This window comes from Rutilus rutilus (genome assembly GCF_951802725.1).
Source record: "Rutilus rutilus genome assembly, chromosome: 24".
Lineage (NCBI taxonomy): Eukaryota > Metazoa > Chordata > Actinopteri > Cypriniformes > Leuciscidae > Rutilus > Rutilus rutilus.
The window spans coordinates 6268697-6288079 of record NC_140228.1 but is presented as its reverse complement, the minus strand read 5'-3'; the positions used below and the strand labels follow the sequence as shown (position 1 = coordinate 6288079).

The following is a 19383-nucleotide window of genomic DNA, read 5'->3' as shown; positions in this document are numbered from 1 at the left end:
AAGCACATATACATGGAGGATACTGTAAAAATGTGTTACAATGTGCTCCAAAAAGTTGTATTTCCATTTTTCCCCCATTGTTAAAGACAACATTAAATCTAAATGTCCCTATTTACTGTCTTAAAGGGTTATTTCACCCAAAAATAAAAATTATCCCATAATTTACTCATCCTTAAGCCAGCCTAGGTGTAGGCCTATATGACTTCAGACAAACACAATCAGAATTATATTCATAAATATCCTGGCTCTTCCAAGCTTTATAATGGTAGTAAATGGCACCTTGGTTTTTGAAACCCCAAAAAGCACATCCATCCATCATAAAAGTAATCCATAGGACTCCAGGGGGTTAATAAAGGCCTTCTGAAGCGAAGCGATGCGTCTTTGTAAGAAAAATATTCATATTTTTAAATTTATATACTATGATCAATGGCTTCTGGTAACGGCCGTACACAAGTCTAGTTCTGGGGGAAGAGTGACCTCTGACCCGATCCATGACGTATGATGTAGAAGTAGCGTAAACTTAGGTGAGAGAACACGCCTCTCGCCTTTTTTTTATCACATTCATCGTTTTGTGCTCGTGCGCGGCTGCACGCGAAGTCGGAGCTGAAGAAGAAGCTGGCTCAAAACCTCACAACACCCTCCCCCTGTCGGTGATTGGTTGGAACACTATTTGTTTTGGTTTTGAGTGGTTGGTGAAACCAATTGTTTTTGTGTGCAGATCTCAGAGCCTAGGCTGCCTACAGAGACGCGTTTTTTTGACGGCATGCTTATGGGGCGGGCAGCTAGCGGATCGTCAGGAAAGATTAGATGAATGTGATAAAAAAAATGTTGGGCCTTAAGTCACTGATACAACCTTTAAAAAAATCTCATTTTAGGCTTCTAATTCGTGACAGGTGTATTGTTTTGCTCTATCCTCTGCGCTTCCGTGTTTATCAATACATAATGTGTCGAGTCAGAGGTCACTCTTCCCCCAGAACTAGACGTACAACCATTACCGGAAGCCAATGATTATAGTTTAAAGTTGTAAATATGGATATTTTTCTTACAAAAACGCATGACTTCACTTCAGAAAACCTTTATTAACCCCCCTGGAGCCGTATGGATTACTTTTATGATGGATGGATGCACTTTTTTGATGCTTCAAAATCTCAGGTACCATTCACTCCCATTATAAAGCTTGTAAGAGCCAGTATATTTTTTAATATAACTCCGACTGTGTTTGACTGAAAGAAGAAAGTCATGCATACCTAGAACGGCTTGAGGGTGAGTACATTATGGGATAATTAAAATATTTGGGTGAACTAACCCTAACCCCCTAATTTTGAACAATTCTTCCATCTGCATTATTCTAAATGAAAAACAAATCGTCTTTGTAGTTTTTCATCACTCTCCAGTTGGATAAAAAGGCCATCCTTTATTGAATATATGCTGTTTCACTCAAAAATGCATCAGATTATGGACATAAAATGGGTTGTGCATGGCATTTCATGTTGACCTTAAAGTTATCATGAAATCAAAATGGACAATTCTTGCTTTGTTTGGAATATTGGAGTATTTATTATAATTCATTTATCAGTTCACAATCTGCACATCATAATCTTTTTTTTTTTAATTCATGTGCCCTTATAAACATTAATCAAAATAACTTCCCCTCCCTCTTGTAACAACATCTCTTCTCTGATGATGCGTTTACTGCCGAGAGGGCGGGGCAACCTGTCACTCACATGAAGTCGACCAATAGCAAACCACAAGCATCCAATCAATTCCCCATGGAAAAAACAATAGGAAAGAAAAGACTATATGTGACCCTGGATCACAAAACCAGTCACATGTCGCACGGGTATATTTGTGGCAATAGCCAACAATACATTGTATGGGTCAAAATTATCGATTTTTTTTTTATGCCAAAATTCATGAGGATATTAAGTAAAGATCATGTTCCATAAAGATATTTTGTAAATTTCCAAGCATAAATACATAAAACATTTATTTTTGTGAGTGAATCCAGCACAATCACGACACAAATGGACAACTTTAAAGGCGATTTTCTCAATGTTTGGATTTTTTTGCACCCTCAGAATCCAGATTTTCAAATAGGTTTATCTCGACCAAATATTGTCCTATCCTAACAAACCATACATCAATGTAAAGCTTATTTATGCAGCTTTCAGATTATCTATAAATCTCAATTTCAGAAAATTGACCCATGTGACTGGTTTTGTGGTCCAGGGTCACATATCACAATTTCCGTTTCATCCCAACTTTAAGGTTTCAGTGTATATGGTGCAATGCGAGATCTTCTTGATCTCTGTGATCAAAGTGAGTTCTGTGTTTCAGAGCAGGGAAAGCTGCAGACGGTTTGCTCCAGTAGGCGTCGCAGCTGTGCTCTGGTTAACACTCCAACACCATGTGTGAACAAAGCAGTTTGTCACATTCAGGAACTGCAGACCAAACTGGAAAAATGGGGCCAGCAGGTAAAATCAAAACATAACCCGATGATGGACTTTATTATTTAATATCGGGCATTATTTTATATGCAAACTAAGACACCAAACACAATAATGCAAAACCAATGCCACCCAGATCAAACCCAGATTGAGCTCGCAGTTATATGGATTGAATCACATGTTATTTTCTCTGCTCTCATATTACATAATGACTGAATAATGAATGTCTCTTGTCTTCTAGGGTGATAATGCTCAGCATGACACTGCACATGAAAACAGCCACAGCATCATTTGGAAGTGAGCCATAAAGCATTATAGATTTTCCACATCACATACATCAATTTGAACAATTTTTACAGTAAGATAGCACTTATGGTCAGCAGTCTTTATTGGTTTATACCCATTATACAAGTATGTGGACTCTGACATATCATCAGAAAATACTTCTAATCCAGTTCATAGTTTAATTTGTTACTATTATTAAAACTTATTATGATTAAATTGTGTATTTTTCCTTTGTGTTTTTACATGTGTTTCTACTGAAAGCAAAAATGCGGTAGGAAGCACAAAGCTGCATATTGAAGGCATGGGGCTTTGTGTACAAGGTAATGACATTCTTCCATTTTAATATTTTGTTATAATATGCATTTAGTTTGCTTTGCTTTTTGGGGTTTAAAAGACAATTAATATTCAGTAATTCAAAAAATTTAAAATATTGAGCTGGATAATGACACTAACTTTGCAACATTGACACTGTTATTGAACTAAATTGAATCAACATTGAACTGACTCGAGCGGAATAAGGACACTTGTTTTCTGCCGAGCTGCTTGTAGCTGAATTGAACTTGTTTCATAATGAGATGAATAATGACACTATTGTCTTCTGTAGAGCTGCTTTACCGCTTAAATCGAATTTGTTTCATAATTGATGAATTTTACAGCATTAACACTGTTATCTTCCTGTTTTATTAATGTGAAGCTGCTTTGAATCAGTCTGTATCGTACAGTATAAAGCGCTAAATAAATAAATGTGACTTGACATGAACAAACGTCTACATGCCTCATCCCGTATCACTGTCCTACGGACATGACAACAGTATGGACAAGCACATATTAGGACTTGTTATGTCTTTGTTACTTGCTAACACTTGAGTTTTTGAACATTGGTCATTGTAAATAGATAGTGAGGATGTCCTGATGGAGGTGATGAGTTTGATCGAGCGTCTTGAGTTGGATCGGAGAGATGCAGAGAAGGCTCTACAGGAAGAAAAGGAGAAAGCAAAGAAACTTTTGGAGAAACTGGAGAGTCTCTGTGTCTGGAAGCAGAATGAGTTTCCCATTGCAATGCAGAAAGGTCAGACTGGATGTTGATCATGACACGCAATAGTTGTTGAAACAGTTTTTCATAAGGTCATAAAACCCCTTTAAAACACGATTAACCCTATTATTTCCTTGGTTGCAGTGTTTTTAGCATTAACTAAAACAATAAATACTAAAATCATTTACATTCATTAAAAAATTTATAGAAATAAAATAGAATAGAATTTTTGTTCAATTAGTTACAAAGTCACAGTTTCACATTTTTGTTTAGTTTAAGATGAAGTACTGAAATGACTAAAACTAAAGGTGAAATAAAAACTAATGATGTCTAAACACTCACAATTAAATTATTAAAACTAAAATCAAAACAAAATGTAAAACTAAAACTAATTCAAAATATTAATAAGTACAATCCTTCTTTTTTTCTTTTTTTTTTTAAATAGCCATTAGGCTTTATTTTTAGGGGGAGGAGATTATAGTTATTTATATTCATATTTAATATAGCATTTTAATGAACAAGGGTCATTTTTCAGGAAGAGCAAGACTGTACATTTTAAATGTGTGTATATGATTTAAAAAAAAGTTATTTTGTCAATTTGTCGCATTACTCACTTAAAAAGTAACTAATTGTGTTACTTTTAGTTACTTTTAATGGAAAGTAATGTGTTATGCTACTTTTGCGTTACGTTTTCTCACCTGGGCTGGGCTTACTTGTTTGTTTTTTTAATAACAAAAAAGTTATATTTTTGTCAAATGTAGAGGCCCTTTCACACCAGAAGTGAAATGAATAAGTCTCAGAAGGAAATGCAAACTCACACCTGTCCAGTAGAGGGCGCAGCTCAAACAAACCTTTCAGCTGCTGCCATACTGCATCACAGAAGAAGAAAGTTTAACACTCTTAATTCAGCAATAAAAACAAAAAATTTAAACACACATGTGATGTTTATCTAAAGTCATTTTTGCTTATTAGTACGTTTGAATTGGATCATCGAAGGTCAGCAACAATGATATAGGTTAATAAATTGAGATTAAATACATAAAGTATATTTGCGTTATTTAACATTTAATAATTGTAGGTCTGCGTAGTATTCTGAGTTTGCATTTCACTGTTTTGATTCATTTTGAGGAATACTGAATGTGTTTTTGTGCAAGTGAGAGGAGTAAATGCCTGCTCAGATTTAGTCTAACCATCACATTTACACAGCGCACACGACGTCTCCGCACATCAGTGCAGGTGTCAGTCAATAAATGGGAAAACAAAGTAACTTGTGTTACTTATTTTAAAAAGTGACTCTAAAAAAGAGATTTTGTTGCAAATTTAAAAGTAATGCGTTACTTTACTAGTTCCTTGAAAAAGTAATCTGATTACGTAACTCCCAACACTGTTTAACAGTATACAAGCATATAGATGACCTCAAGCTAACAGAGATGGACTAAAAGCCCAAAAACTTTACGCTATAGGGTCTTTTAAAGAGTTTATTCTCCAAAATAATGCCCCATTCCTGACTTTTCGCATTCGTCTGTCTTATATTTGCACCGTCAGAGCGTGAAGCCTGCAGCACGGACATCGCTGAGCTGACGTGGCAACTGAAGATGAGGAGAGATCAGCTGCCGCTGGTGAGAGACAGGCTGACCAACACAGAGGTGCTGAACCGACGTCTGAAGGAGGATATCGATTTCATGAGGAAACACGGCCCGCTCGTGAACGAGAGACTCCAGCTGGAGACTGAAATCATCAAGCAGATCCGAACAGCACAAAGTGAGGTGTGTTTACTGCGCTGCCTGTTTGTTGGCTTGTTTGAAAGACCTGAAATCAATGAGACAACCAAAAGAAGGGATGTCAGTCTAACTGAAAGAGTCTGAAACGTACTAGAGGAGCGCAACAGTGACCACTCACTTTTTCAGTGCAGGTTTTTTTCTCGTTTATTTTCTTTGTATTTCTTCGAATTTTTCAATAAAGAGTGTAGAATTTAGATGTAAAGTGCATTTCGAAATTGGAAAATTTCTTATATGGTATTATTTATGTGTAAATTAACTATAAAAAATGTGTACATTTACAAATTCATACAAATTAATTTATTTATTTTCAAAATAATATTAATATTTTGAAATGTTATTAATATATATATATATATATATATATATATATATATATATTTAATATATATATATATATATATATGTGTGTGTGTGTGTGTGTATATGAATAAAATGTCAAAATATTAATATTATTTTGAAAATAAATAAATAAATTTGTATGAATTTGTAAATAAATAATACTAAAATAAAAATGTGGATAGTATGTGGATTAATTTACACATAAAAGAATACCCTACAAGAAATTTTCCAATTTCGAAATGCACTTTACATCTAAATTCTTAGCACTCTTTATTGAAAAAATATATGTGTGAATATATGTGTGTGTGTATATATTAGTGCTGTCAACGTTAACGCGTTAACGCATGCGATTAATTTTTGTCTGGTTTAACGTGTTAAAATATTTAACGCAATTAACGCAGCATCCGTCTTTTCTGCCATCCGTTGGCTAGCTTTACATTATATGATCACGCTCTTATTCATTTAAATGCTTTTAAACATTTCAAGCGCGGCAAGACAAAAGAGAAAGCGCTGTCTGTGAATGTCTTTATGTGACACACACACACACACACACACAATGCATAGACAGGGCGCCAGAATCCAGTTCTCTTTCGCGCTTGAACTAACAATAACAATCCCAAAATGTCAGTTTTGTCGATTATCCTCATAAGAGCAGTCTTAAATGATTTATATAAAGTCTAAAATGAACGAAGAGTTGCGAGAGAATGAGGCGCGCGTGTGAGATCCATAGACAGTACGGTATATAAACGGTGAGATCCGCGTGTCTGTCTGCTCTTAAAGGGACAGCAGCCAATAAAGCTTCCTGTCAGTAAAGTTAAAGAACAAAGGGAACAGAGAAAATGACTCACTGCTGTTGACTAAATAACTTTTGTAGCTTTAATAAGGATTAACTATTTAATTTATAGTTTATGCAGTGCAGACTGCATATAACTTTGATAACTTTATTACAGTATATTTCCTAACTGTTAAGACAGGAAGGGCACGAATAAATATGACATTTATTATGGGTTTATGTTAGCATTGTTTTAAGTTCACTTAAATTAAAAAGTGTTATATTTTTGAAGCCTAATAAATGTAAGAAAAAAAAATCAGTAGCTGTATTAATATCAGTAATACTGGCCTTCATTCATAAAAAGATGCCATTAAAAAATTATTTAAAATATACTGTCTTTATGTTGTTTCTACATTAATTTGATTAACTGTGAAATTATTACATTATAAAATATATTAAAAACGTACAAAAACATTTCTTTTTTTATTGCGATTAATTGCGATTAATCACAGAAAAAATGTGTGATTAATCTAGTTAAAGTTTTTAATCGATTGACAGCACTAGTATATATATATAATTTTTATACATTTTCATTGTATTTTCATTTTAAGTTTGAGTAATTTTGTCTTGTTTTTGTCATTTTTATTAGATTTTTAATCATTTTTGTTCTTTTTTAAATATGTATTTAGTTTTTTGTATTTAATTTTCTATGTTTAAGTTTATCTAATATTTATATTTATATTTTATTTCAGCCTTATTTCATTTAACTTAAACATTTTTATGATTTTTAATAGTTTTAGAAATTTTCAAGTGTGTATACCGATCACATGATTTGTAATGCCCATTTCCATGGTAACCACGACTTGACTGATTGGTGGATCGTTTTCCCAAGACTTCACAAGAAATGTATAATTTTAAGTTGAAATAACACTGACTTTTAAAACCCGCCAAACAACCTCTGAGCTCATGGGCTGTTCTGGGAGATTTTTACTTCTGGAAACGAGATCAGTTATGAAGCATGAAAGATCTTTTTATTACAGACCATGCCATGATAAACATTGTCTGACTGTTAAATCTTTTCATAAACATGTTTCTCTAGGCCACTGAGTCTTTTTCAAACATCTCCCACAAGCTAAAGAGTCTTCAGCTGGAGCTTAATGAGGAGGAATTCAAAGCAGACTTTGAGAATGAAGAAATGAACAACGAAATTGAAACGATGCGAAATCATCTAAGTGACAAACTGTGAGTCTGTTTTCGTCATTTATACACCGACATCAGGCCTGTATTTTATTTCAGTAAACGGCACGCGTGTTATATCAGTCCAGACAGAAGGTGTCACTAAAATGCTGTTCTCTCCGTCTTCAGAATTTAATTCCAATCCATCACTTTGTAGGCAGGTTATAATATCAATATCAAAAATATGTTATGCAAAATCAACCATTTTATAACATATTCTACTGACGTAAGACACTTTATAAATTACATTTAACACATTCTAATTTATGTTATCTTCATTAAAGGCTGAACCATGCCATACTTTCGTCCCACATTTATGAACGGACACCTTGAATTGTTTCATTTCTGTAAATGTTTCACATGGAAAACCGTCAGATGTTGCTTAGAATCAGCCATTTTTACATTAGATTGATAGATTTTTAGGATTAGTCTTGTATAACCAGCCTCTGCTTGTAAAAACATATTGACATTATGCAAATAACAAAGTGATAACTTGCTGATGCAATTTCCTTTAGTTAAAACCATGTAGATACTTTTGATATACTGATAAAACAATTGAACAATTGGTGTCATTTATAGAGTAGCTGCGGCCCTCCATCTGCAGTGTGTGAAGTATATCGACGTGTAAAGTTGATTGCAGGGGAATGACACCATGTCTCTTTCTCTGCTTACAGGAGTGAGTTACGCCAGCTGCAGTCACAGTGTGAGGTGTTTCACAGAAAAATTAAAGAGTCGGTAGAAAAACTAACATTGAGAGACGGCCAAATCAAAGCCTTGGTGAAAGAGACGCACCAGTTTGAGAGGAAGGAAACAGACGTCAGTGATGAAGTCAGTATTCATTTACAATACGTTCACCTGACACCTTTGCTCACAGGATATCTGAATTAGAATATTCAAATATTATGAAGACATTGTGAATTTTTCCGAATATTCTGTATGTAACAATCATGAGCTCACGTTGACTGCAATATTAAATATGCGTTATTTAAAATCAGTTCACTGAAAGAGCTTTTGTTCATTTTGGATTCCAAATATTACACTTATATATTTCACACTTACCCTTTTTCCAGGTCAGAACATTAAAAGCAGAAATCGATGAAAAAGAGGAGATATTGATGATAAAGAATAAGGAAGTAATGCAGCTTCAAAACCAAATGCAAACATCTGTAAGTATAACAGCCTGTTCGAGACACAGCTTGTTATTTTAGATGATATAAATCAGAGGTGAAATGATGTGCCGTGTTGGAGATGTCAACCCTCACGTCCTCTGGAGGGCAGGAAAGGCCCACGATTCCTTGCACCGATCTGCCGTGTTTGTTCTCTTAGAGCCTCCATTTTGTCTAAGCCCTGATTTCACAATTACACTACGCTTGAGTGAATGAGCCGCAGAGCGCTCAGTTGTTTCTTTCGCAGTTTGCTCATTCCTTTTTAATTTGTATTTCCTGCATTTTTGATGGTGTTCTGCCAAAACTGAGTCTGAAAAGTTTAGAAACTTTCCAGGAAACTTAGTTCGACCATAGGTGGTGCTATGTGATTTTTTTTTAGTTTTCATGAATGTTTGACACATGACTGTTATAGATTTGAAATATGAAATGAACTGAAAATAAGTTTATGCTTATGTGCTAGAACAATCAGTGGCCCTTTCTGGCAGTCGGTTTGTGTGTGTGTGTGTGTGTGTGTGTGTGTGTGTGTGTGTGTGTGTGTGTGTGTGTGTGTGTGTGTGCTAGAAAGCAGTTATATATAATGTGATCTATGATCTTCTGTGTGGTTGCCTTTAAACAAAGACTAAAAAATAATGGGCTTTACTGTGTTTATCAGAAACCTGAAGGTGATGAAAAGGTGTCTGAACTGAATGCAATCTTATGCCAAAAGCAATGTGACTTATCAACCCTGCGAGACAAAAACAAAGAGCAAACCTTGGAAATGGAAGACTTCAAGAGAAAGACCAACCAAAGGTTTGTCCCATAAACTACAGATAACATTAGGGTGACCATATTTTAGTTTTCAGAAAAGAGGACGGGGGCGTGGTCGATGGGTGGGGGCGTGGTTTAGGGGGGTGTAGGCGTGGTTAAGGGTGGGGGCGTGGTTGGGGGGTGAATGCATAAAAAAATACTTGACAAATGCATTCACAACCTTGCAACTATGTTATTGTACTTTAATACATAAAGTAATACATCCTTTCCATTCAATGTTTGGCCCGCAACAATAGAATACTATAAAAAAATGTTTTTTAAGTTTAGCTTTTAACACCTTTTACATGACACTATTTATTTTCATGGCCATAGGTTAAAAATCTACTACTAAAATAAAAAAAATCTACTACACTATTTCAGTAAAAAAACAATTTCAATCCTCCTGATGTTCTCTTGTAGCCTATACTTTCTTTATGTGGGCTTCTAGGTCGCTAGCACCTTTATTTGACACTGACACGTATGTGCCAGCTTTACAGTTCATGCATTCTGCTTTACACGGATCCCGACCGAAACGAAAACACGGGGATTTTCTCTGTAAATCATCTGTGAATTTACATTTGCAGGGTTCTCAAGTTTTATCAAAAGCTTGGAGTGAGATCACATGCGGTTAGGGGAGGAGCCCTAATGGAGGCCCGTCCCCGCCTGTCCCCGCCCCCCAATTTTACCCATTGTTTATAAATAACCAGCACAAATTGAAATGATAACAATTGGTAAATCTGATAAATGACAGAGCAATTCATCACATCAAATATACTATTTAATGTTATATTTCAAATTACAAATATACAAAAATATAACAAATTGCTCCAAACAGTTTGGAAAAACAAATCTTTTTGCATTTTGAATGTGTCTAGTCGAAATGGTATAATGATTTATTGTGTGGTGGGACATTGTGAACAAATTACATATTAGAGTATTAAGGTGTGTGTTTGTGTGTGTGTGTGTGTACACAAGAGCAGGGCTGGACTGGGACAAAAAATGGGTTTGGGGCATGCCCCCCCGTGAGAACATTTTGTGCATTTTAATGTTAAATCCATCAATCTGGTGCACTTTGAGAGTTCAAAATTAAAAGCTCCAAACTATATTCAGTGTGCAAATTAAACAAAGAAAAATTGAAACCTCTTGTGTCTATTTACATTACTACTACATAATAATAGTTATAATATTAATCCTATGACAGTAATAGCCATATTTTGTAAAAACAAATGCACTAAAAAATAAAGGAAACTTTCATAATTAGATTTGTACCTATTTCTATACTTGAAAGAGATAAGCACATGATCTTTTATTTTGACGCAAACTGCATCAAGCTTTTATTTTGGCGGAAAACATGGTTTACAAACGCCTCTCATTAAATTTCTAGTGAATTGCGGTAATCGTCAAATATGCAGATGTGGAAATAATCTGTAACTGGGTTATGGGTTCCTACACTCATGACATGGCCTAAGTGTTTTGAAAGTAGTTCTGCTTACCGCGGATTCTACACTCACTCATCTCTCTCCTGATCCTCCTCACTATCAATAGCCTGACTATTTTGACAGAAACAAACTGACACTGCTGCACGCTCGCTCACTCATTTAAAGTTGTGATTGGGCCAGCCCAGTGTCAATCAAGAAAAGAACCAATGGGCCGCTGATCTACGTGTTTCATGGGCTGGTCTGTCAGAAAAAAAAAAAACTAACGCTGACTTTTTTTGACCAATGCATTACATCAGCACAAACCCAGCGCGTTCGCGCGATGTTGTTGGTTACCTAGTAACGAACGTATGGTGCGTGTGCGTGCACACTTTGTGTGCGTGCGCCTCGTACACAACGTTATATAAAGCTTGCAGGACAACTTGGTTGGCATTGCCTTTTCAGCGTGAGAAATACATGGTGTGGCGTGTGAGCGTGTGAACTGGTTGAATTGCGTGTGTCTCATGGCCAATGCGTGAGACTTGAGAACCCTGCATTTGGGCTTTTTTTTTTTTTTTACGCTGTTTGCTATCTCGCACTTGACGGTAAGCGTCGAGTAACGCTGCTAAAATTCTGAACGTAAAGTCCGCCTACTTTGATTTGATTGGTCATTTCAAATATTCTGACATTGACGAGCAGTGACAGACCAATGAGGCTGAGATAAACACACACACAGACACACACACAGGCCTCTGTATTCTGACGTGCTCTCTGCTTGCCGCTGCGGATTGAGGAACGCGCTGATTATAACAAGACGGGGCAAAGCCGAAGCCGGTTTCATATGTTTTGTGTGCAAAGGCAAGCATGTATTTAAAGTACACGCTTAATGGCCCAATGAAAAATAATGAAAACCAGGACATTTTCATCACTTTATAAAAAACAGCCAGGACGGCCAGGACAGGACGTGAAAACAGGACATGTCCTGGGAAAACAGGACGTTTGGACACCCTAGATAACATTTTATTTTGAATTAAAATGATATTCTTGGATACAAGTAATTGTCACTAATAATTAGCTGTGTCTGCAGTGTTTTGCAGTCATTTGTTGTGTAATGACAGAAAATGGCCAAGCCTGCATTTATTTCTTAGTAAAATACAGAATACAATATTTTATTGTAAAATGTATATTTAATAGCACAGTTATGTAGAATTATAAAAAGCTAGTAAACTGCAATAAACAGTATTATACTCAGTCTATACAGTTCACGCACACAGAAAGGTCAAGCACAGTAACCTAATTTTATTGGTCAACAACAAGATTTTTCACTGAACTGTAATAACTGAAATCGATCCAAATGAAAAACAATCCGTTGTTGTTACTTCCCCTAAACTGTCCATGGTACGGCAACGACAAATGACGTTGCCTCCGTAAGATCTATGAAGGCCATATGTTTGCACACACAAGCCAACAGTTTTGCTCATGTGTTGCCGTTTAGCTGAAACTCTAACACATCATGAGAAACTATGATATCTGGATAGTAATTCTTCCCAACTTGAACTGCTCCATGTTGGAGATGGAGACCCGAATGACAACACTGTGAGAAATGTGCTGGAAATGTCTTGTGGTTCATTGGTCTGTTGTGTGAGTGTTGGATTCTTTAATTATCAACACAGAATCTGTGTTCCGCAGATCATGTCATGAAATCATGCAACAACTCTAATTCCACTTCATTAAAAATGTGTAGGTGTGTGTGGCATTACTTCTAAAAATGAAAATGCTGTGAAGCAGCACAACAGCATGAACTAACACAATGATTTCTTAACTGGTTTTGCGTCAGGATCAGGACTTTACATTGGACATCAAGCGCCAACCCAACGCAGTACCAAAATGATTAAGCGTTCAAAAGATACATTATCAACCTTATTTTGCAATACGGAAGTAAGCTATATTCAGTGAATGTGCAAGACTTCATTAGCCGCTATAGGTAACCTAAATAACTAGGAAGATTTTGCGCTACAAACCAGTGTGTTTTTGATTACAAATACCAAATACCAGTTTGCTATATCAAGTTGCATAGCAGACTGTTTTTGCAAAGCTAAAATAACAAAAAAATGGATGACACGCATCTGCTCTTTTACGTTAAATATAAGGTAGATAATCAAACATTGAAATTTATGGATATTACCATGAGCTGTATAGGCCCAATGATATGCAATATATATATATATGTGTGTGTGTGTGTGTGTGTGTGTGTGTGTGTGTGTGTGTGTGTGTGTATATGTGTATGTGTATGTACACTCACCTAAAGGATTATTAGGAACACCATACTAATACTGTGTTTGACCCCCTTTCGCCTTCAGAACTGCCTTAATTCTACGTGGCATTGATTCAACAAGGTGCTGAAAGCATTCTTTAGAAATGTTGGCCCATATTGATAGGATAGCATCTTGCAGTTGATGGAGATTTGTGGGATGCACATCCAGGGCACGAAGCTCCCGTTCCACCACATCCCAAAGATGCTCTATTGGGTTGAGATCTGGTGACTGTGGGGGCCATTTTAGTACAGTGAACTCATTGTCATGTTCAAGAAACCAATTTGAAATGATTCGTGAGCTTTGTGACATGGTGCATTATCCTGCTGGAAGTAGCCATCAGAGGATGGGTACATGGTGGTCATAAAGGGATGGACATGGTCAGAAACAATGCTCAGGTAGGCCGTGGCATTTAAACGATGCCCAATTGGCACTAAGGGGCCTAAAGTGTGCCAAGAAAACATCCCCCACACCATTACACCACCACCACCAGCCTGCACAGTGGTAACAAGGCATGATGGATCCATGTTCTCATTCTGTTTACGCCAAATTCTGACTCTACCATCTGAATGTCTCAACAGAAATCGAGACTCATCAGACCAGGCAACATTTTTCCAGTCTTCAACTGTCCAATTTTGGTGAGCTTGTGCAAATTGTAGCCTCTTTTTCCTATTTGTAGTGGAGATGAGTGGTACCCGGTGGGGTCTTCTGCTGTTGTAGCCCATCCGCCTCAAGGTTGTGCGTGTTGTGGCTTCACAAATGCTTTGCTGCATACCTCGGTTGTAACGAGTGGTTATTTCAGTCAAAGTTGCTCTTCTATCAGCTTGAATCAGTCGGCCCATTCTCCTCTGACCTCTAGCATCAACAAGGCATTTTCGCCCACAGGACTGCCGCATACTGGATGTTTTTCCCTTTTCACACCATTCTTTGTAAACCCTAGAAATGGTTGTGCGTGAAAATCCCAGTAACTGAGCAGATTGTGAAATACTCAGACCGGCCCGTCTGGCACCAACAACCATACCACGCTCAAAATTGCTTAAATCACCTTTCTTTCCCATTCTGACATTCAGCTTGGAGTTCAGGAGATTGTCTTGACCAGGACCACACCCCTAAATGCATTGAAGCAACTGCAATGTGATTGGTTGATTAGATAATTGCATTAATGAGAAATTGAACAGGTGTTCCTAATAATCCTTTAGGTGAGTGTATATGTATATGTATATGTATGTATAATATATATATATATATATATATATATATACATACATACATACATACATACATATATATACACATATATATATATATTATAATTTATATTTAGCAAAATTTTCTGCAGTTGTAAAGTTGTTCAGTTGCATTTTCTTAATATTAATATTTTTATATAAATGATAGTAAATATTCGATCTTTAGAAGCTTTTTAACAAAATGAAAGCTTGATGCTTATCTTATTTGAATGATGTAGTTGGCTTGTTTCATGAAAAGATGCTGAAGATATCTTATTGTTCCACTGATATTGCTGCTTGTTGTTAATACAATGCATTATGAACTAAACTCAGTTCTAGATGTTAAGAATTGTGTCATATTGTAACTATTCCAGTAATTAATCTATGATTTGGCACATCTTGTTTAATCAGTTGGATGTCACATATTCATGGCTGTGAAATTTGCTGAATGCTGTGCAAGCATTTTTTTGTGAGCAGGCTGTACAGTACATCGTGGTGTGGATCTCATGGGACAGACTATGTTTTATGATGTTGTTCCAGCAAACAGGCAGTGAAACAGTTACTGATGGATCGCGAGCTCATCCTGGTCAAGATCAGTGTGAGTGAGAAGCAGTGGGAACCAGTCAAAGACGAGTTCGACAGTGTGTCCGCCGAACATTCAGACACCAAAGCCAAGCTGGACCAGCTGGAGCACCAAACCTTTCTGAGGGAGTTGAGGAACAGGGTAAGAGGACACGTGCCGCATGCAGATCTAAAGATGAGTTCATGAGCAAACGGCGTTCTCAGAGAGAGTCCGGATCCAAAAAATACAAATTCTGTCATCACAACCTTCCACACCTGCATGCTGTTATTTTTTCCCATTGAAAAAGTAGATGCCTTTTTAGCAGAGCCGGACAGTAACAGAGTACATTTACTTGAGTACAGTACTTAAGTACAATTTTGAGGGATCTGTACTTTACTCGAGTATCATTTTTGGGGAGTACTCATGACTTTACTCAAGTACATTTGAGAGGCAAATATTGTACTCTTTACTCCGCTACATTTCTATCCATAGCCTTGAGTACCCGTTACTTCTTCTAAAAAAAAAAAAGAAAAAAAAAAATTCTCGGAAACCCTCAATTTGTTGTTTCCCTCTCAAACGTGATTGGATTGTGCAGGCGCCACTGATTGGGACAGCCTGTATCAGCAATCACCTTCAGCTTTCCGCCAAAGTCAACTCCATGGTCAGATTTAGATAAGAGACGAAACCATGGACGAAACCATGGATGAAGACGCAGCAGGTCCATCCCGGGAATGTGCCAACCCGTGGCCCCACCTCGCCAGACTATTTCAATTTTCTGAACAAGTTAATGATAGTTTTCGCTTCAAGTGTTTGCTGTGTTTACCAATGTGTGAGCACTGGCAGTAGTAATGCAATATTTAGAAAATGTACTCTTGATACTCTCGAGTACTTTTAAAAACAAGTACTTCAGTACTTTTACTTAAGTAGACATCTGACTGTAGTACTTTTACTTGTACTTGAGTAAAATTTAGCAAGGGGTATCTGTACTTTTACTCAAGTAATGAAGCTGTGTACTCTGTCCGCCTCTGCTTTTTAGACATCTTTACACAGCCGAGTTAAGGCTTCCCTGAGCCTCCTCAAAATCCTGTGTAAAGACGTATAAAAGCCAGACTAAATTATGCCTGCTCTGACCCACCGAACCCACTAGTATCAAAGTACACAATATTTGCTCAGTAATTGCTGTGTAAATGCATTTGTGCCACCTCTACTGTAAGCAGCATTAAACAGTCTGTGTAAAGACACCTACAGTAAATGCCACTTCAGAAGTGCTTTTGTGCCACCTCTGCGGTGCAAATTTGGCATTTGTCAAGCTTCAAAAAAGATAAAACACCATGAAAGTACTTTTACATGCTCTATATTCCAAGTCTTCTGAAGTCATACGATAGCTTCATGTGAACAACAGACCTAAATATAAATTATTATTCACTGAAAGTCTTTCATCGGCTGTTGCTTTTATCCTTTTGTGTTCATAGAGAATTATAGTATAGTAGTCACGTTTGAGCTGTCTTTGGATTTTGTTTTTGTCTTGTTCTTTGCTTTAAAATTAGCTGATGTTTGATGTTTTTATTTTATTTTTAGCAACAGGTAGACAAAATGAAGACCCTGGTGATGACTGAAATTACCACAATAGATATTCTCAAGGTAAAACCTGACTTGCCTTATGAATACATTAATACATCTTTTAATTATTAAATAAATGAATAATTCATGAAGCAATATGAGGATTGCACTAGTTTGCGTGTACTGTTTATGTATCTGTTAATGTTTGGTATAGATATATTGTAATTGATGACATGTTTTACGTTCAGGGTAATATGGACGTAGAGGCAGCTGAATATAATCGTGAACAAACAGACTGTAAGAGAGTGAAAGAGGAACTGCAGAAAAAGTATGAAGGTGCTTTATCGACAACCTCTCAGCTGGAGACAGAGGTGGAGCAACTGAGACAGACATATAAAGAGAAGTCTGAGGTAAATCTGATCAACATAGAAGAAATGTCACTGGATTATGGCAATGTTATTGGCTTATTTCAAGTTTAAATTTCACATTTTGGCCAATTGTAAAGTAAGTGGACATTTACGGAGAAAGTTAGTAGGGTCAATATTGATTCATGTGTTGACTTAAAGATCCAGTGAAGTTATTGAACAAAGTTTCCAGTTGCATAAGGATGTATTTTCTCTTTATATATGAATTATTTTATTATTTTCTCAGACAATTGAAGAGTTAAAAGCAAAACTGAATGACCTACAAACTGCACACAGAAGCCTCTCTGATGATTTCGAAGAAACAAAGAAACACCAGCAGGAATGTTTGAATTCTGTGAAGGTGAAAATAAAATGACACTTGATTTATATGACAGTATGAGATATTTGACACCCATGTCCAACGATATTGAAGATTTGTACTTTACAGGCTTACTTAAAAACGTACTTAATTCCATATTTACTCATTTAATGATGGTATGTTCATTTATTTGCTGTTAGGAAAAACTTAGTGTGGTCTTATTGAGGTGCGAGGAGATTTCAGATCGGATCAAGGAGCTCGACCCGAAGTCTAAGGAGTTAAATCAAGAATTAGACATGATGGAGCAAACCATCAGCACTATGCAAGACGTTATAGAGGAGCTACAGTAAGAAATACAGATATATTGTTGTGTGTGTGTGTGTGTGTGTGTATATATATACACAAATTTCTATATATTAGAATTTATTTGTTGTTTGTTTCAGGTGTTTGTCAAACACTTTGGCATTCAAACATGGTACAGCCACAGTAGTGATGGGTAATGTGAAAAGGGATATAGCGTCCTGTGAGCAGAGGAAGTCTCAACACGCACAGATTCACTCAGCGCTGTTCGCTCAACGCCAGGCTGTCATGGAGGACACAGAGGTTAAGAACCCTTTCTGTCATATTTACATTTATGTCAAGATTATTTTGTCAAGGCTTCCTATAAGGCCTAGGGCAGCTTTTCTATTTAAATACTTGGCATAATCCAGGTTAACAAATGTTTTCTTTACATATCAGACAACAGATCAGCTGAAGCTGAACGAGCATGAGTGCATTTGATTGGTTAGGGGATTTGATGTGCTCCAATCACCATTCAAGCAGAAATTACCTTTATAAATATTTAGATTTCCTTTGTATGAAGATGCACAGTGTAATTTTTTATGGAATACCCCGTCCAAATATTAACAAAGACATTGAGAACAAAACACATGTAACAGAAAACCCTTTTATCCATTATTATCTACTGTTAGCTGGTACACAAACATTTTCATAAGTTTAGAAAAAAACGTACAATATTAGTGTATTAATAGCTTCAAAAATGCTAACTTTTTTATGTATGAACAACTTTAGAGACGTACAAATGTTTACAAGTCCTTTGAGGTTCAGAGACTATTGAATTCATGCTATTCATCAGGTTAATTTTTATGTTTTTTTTTTTCAAATAAATAAGATTTTAATATTTATTTTACACCATTACATTTATTTTGACATTATAATGGTTTCATTCTGTTTTGTGAGATTAGACTGATCATAATTTTAATGTTACACAGAAAACATTGATGGTGTTTCACTTGTATTTTATGCTATTTTAGCTTTAAATAGAATTAGATTTGTCCATATAAAGAGTCCTAGTTCACTAGTCCCGACTGGATTTCATTTATAAATACATTTTGCAATTAAAATGCCTTTCAAATGCACCCCTATGGGACTGTGTCCAAGTATTAAACTTGATCGCTTGTGACCAACCCTCACAAAGGTTTCCGCCGTTTCAGAGGATTCTTAAAGATTTTTACATCACGAGTTGCACACACGAAAAAGGCTGACAATACGTTGATATTGTCTGTTTCTGTGATAATCACAATTTAAAGGGCCATCTCAGTGTCTTTAAGCTGATGTAGGGTGATTTGTTTAGCGTGTGTGTGTGTGTGTGTGTAATAACTATCCTAATGCACCTTTGCTCTGGAATATCCGACACTCAATATCACACCTCTACTAACATTCCCTCTACTAATTTGACGA

At 36.2% G+C, this 19383-nt stretch overlaps 1 protein-coding gene across 1 annotated transcript in view; it reads left to right on the top strand.

The window, feature by feature from the left end:
• ccdc178 (coiled-coil domain containing 178) overlaps positions 1–19383 on the top strand; it is a 35338-nt gene that overhangs the window by 930 nt on the left and 15025 nt on the right. The window contains exons 3-17 of the mRNA XM_084398806.1: positions 2338–2474; positions 2689–2744; positions 2994–3052; positions 3628–3801; positions 5311–5531; positions 7757–7899; positions 8568–8721; positions 8964–9059; positions 9712–9848; positions 15339–15522; positions 16939–17001; positions 17169–17330; positions 17572–17685; positions 17844–17989; positions 18087–18246. Coding sequence (XP_084254932.1) covers positions 2338–2474; positions 2689–2744; positions 2994–3052; positions 3628–3801; positions 5311–5531; positions 7757–7899; positions 8568–8721; positions 8964–9059; positions 9712–9848; positions 15339–15522; positions 16939–17001; positions 17169–17330; positions 17572–17685; positions 17844–17989; positions 18087–18246 — 2006 coding nt within the window. The remainder of the gene's footprint in view (positions 1–2337; positions 2475–2688; positions 2745–2993; positions 3053–3627; positions 3802–5310; positions 5532–7756; positions 7900–8567; positions 8722–8963; positions 9060–9711; positions 9849–15338; positions 15523–16938; positions 17002–17168; positions 17331–17571; positions 17686–17843; positions 17990–18086; positions 18247–19383) is intronic.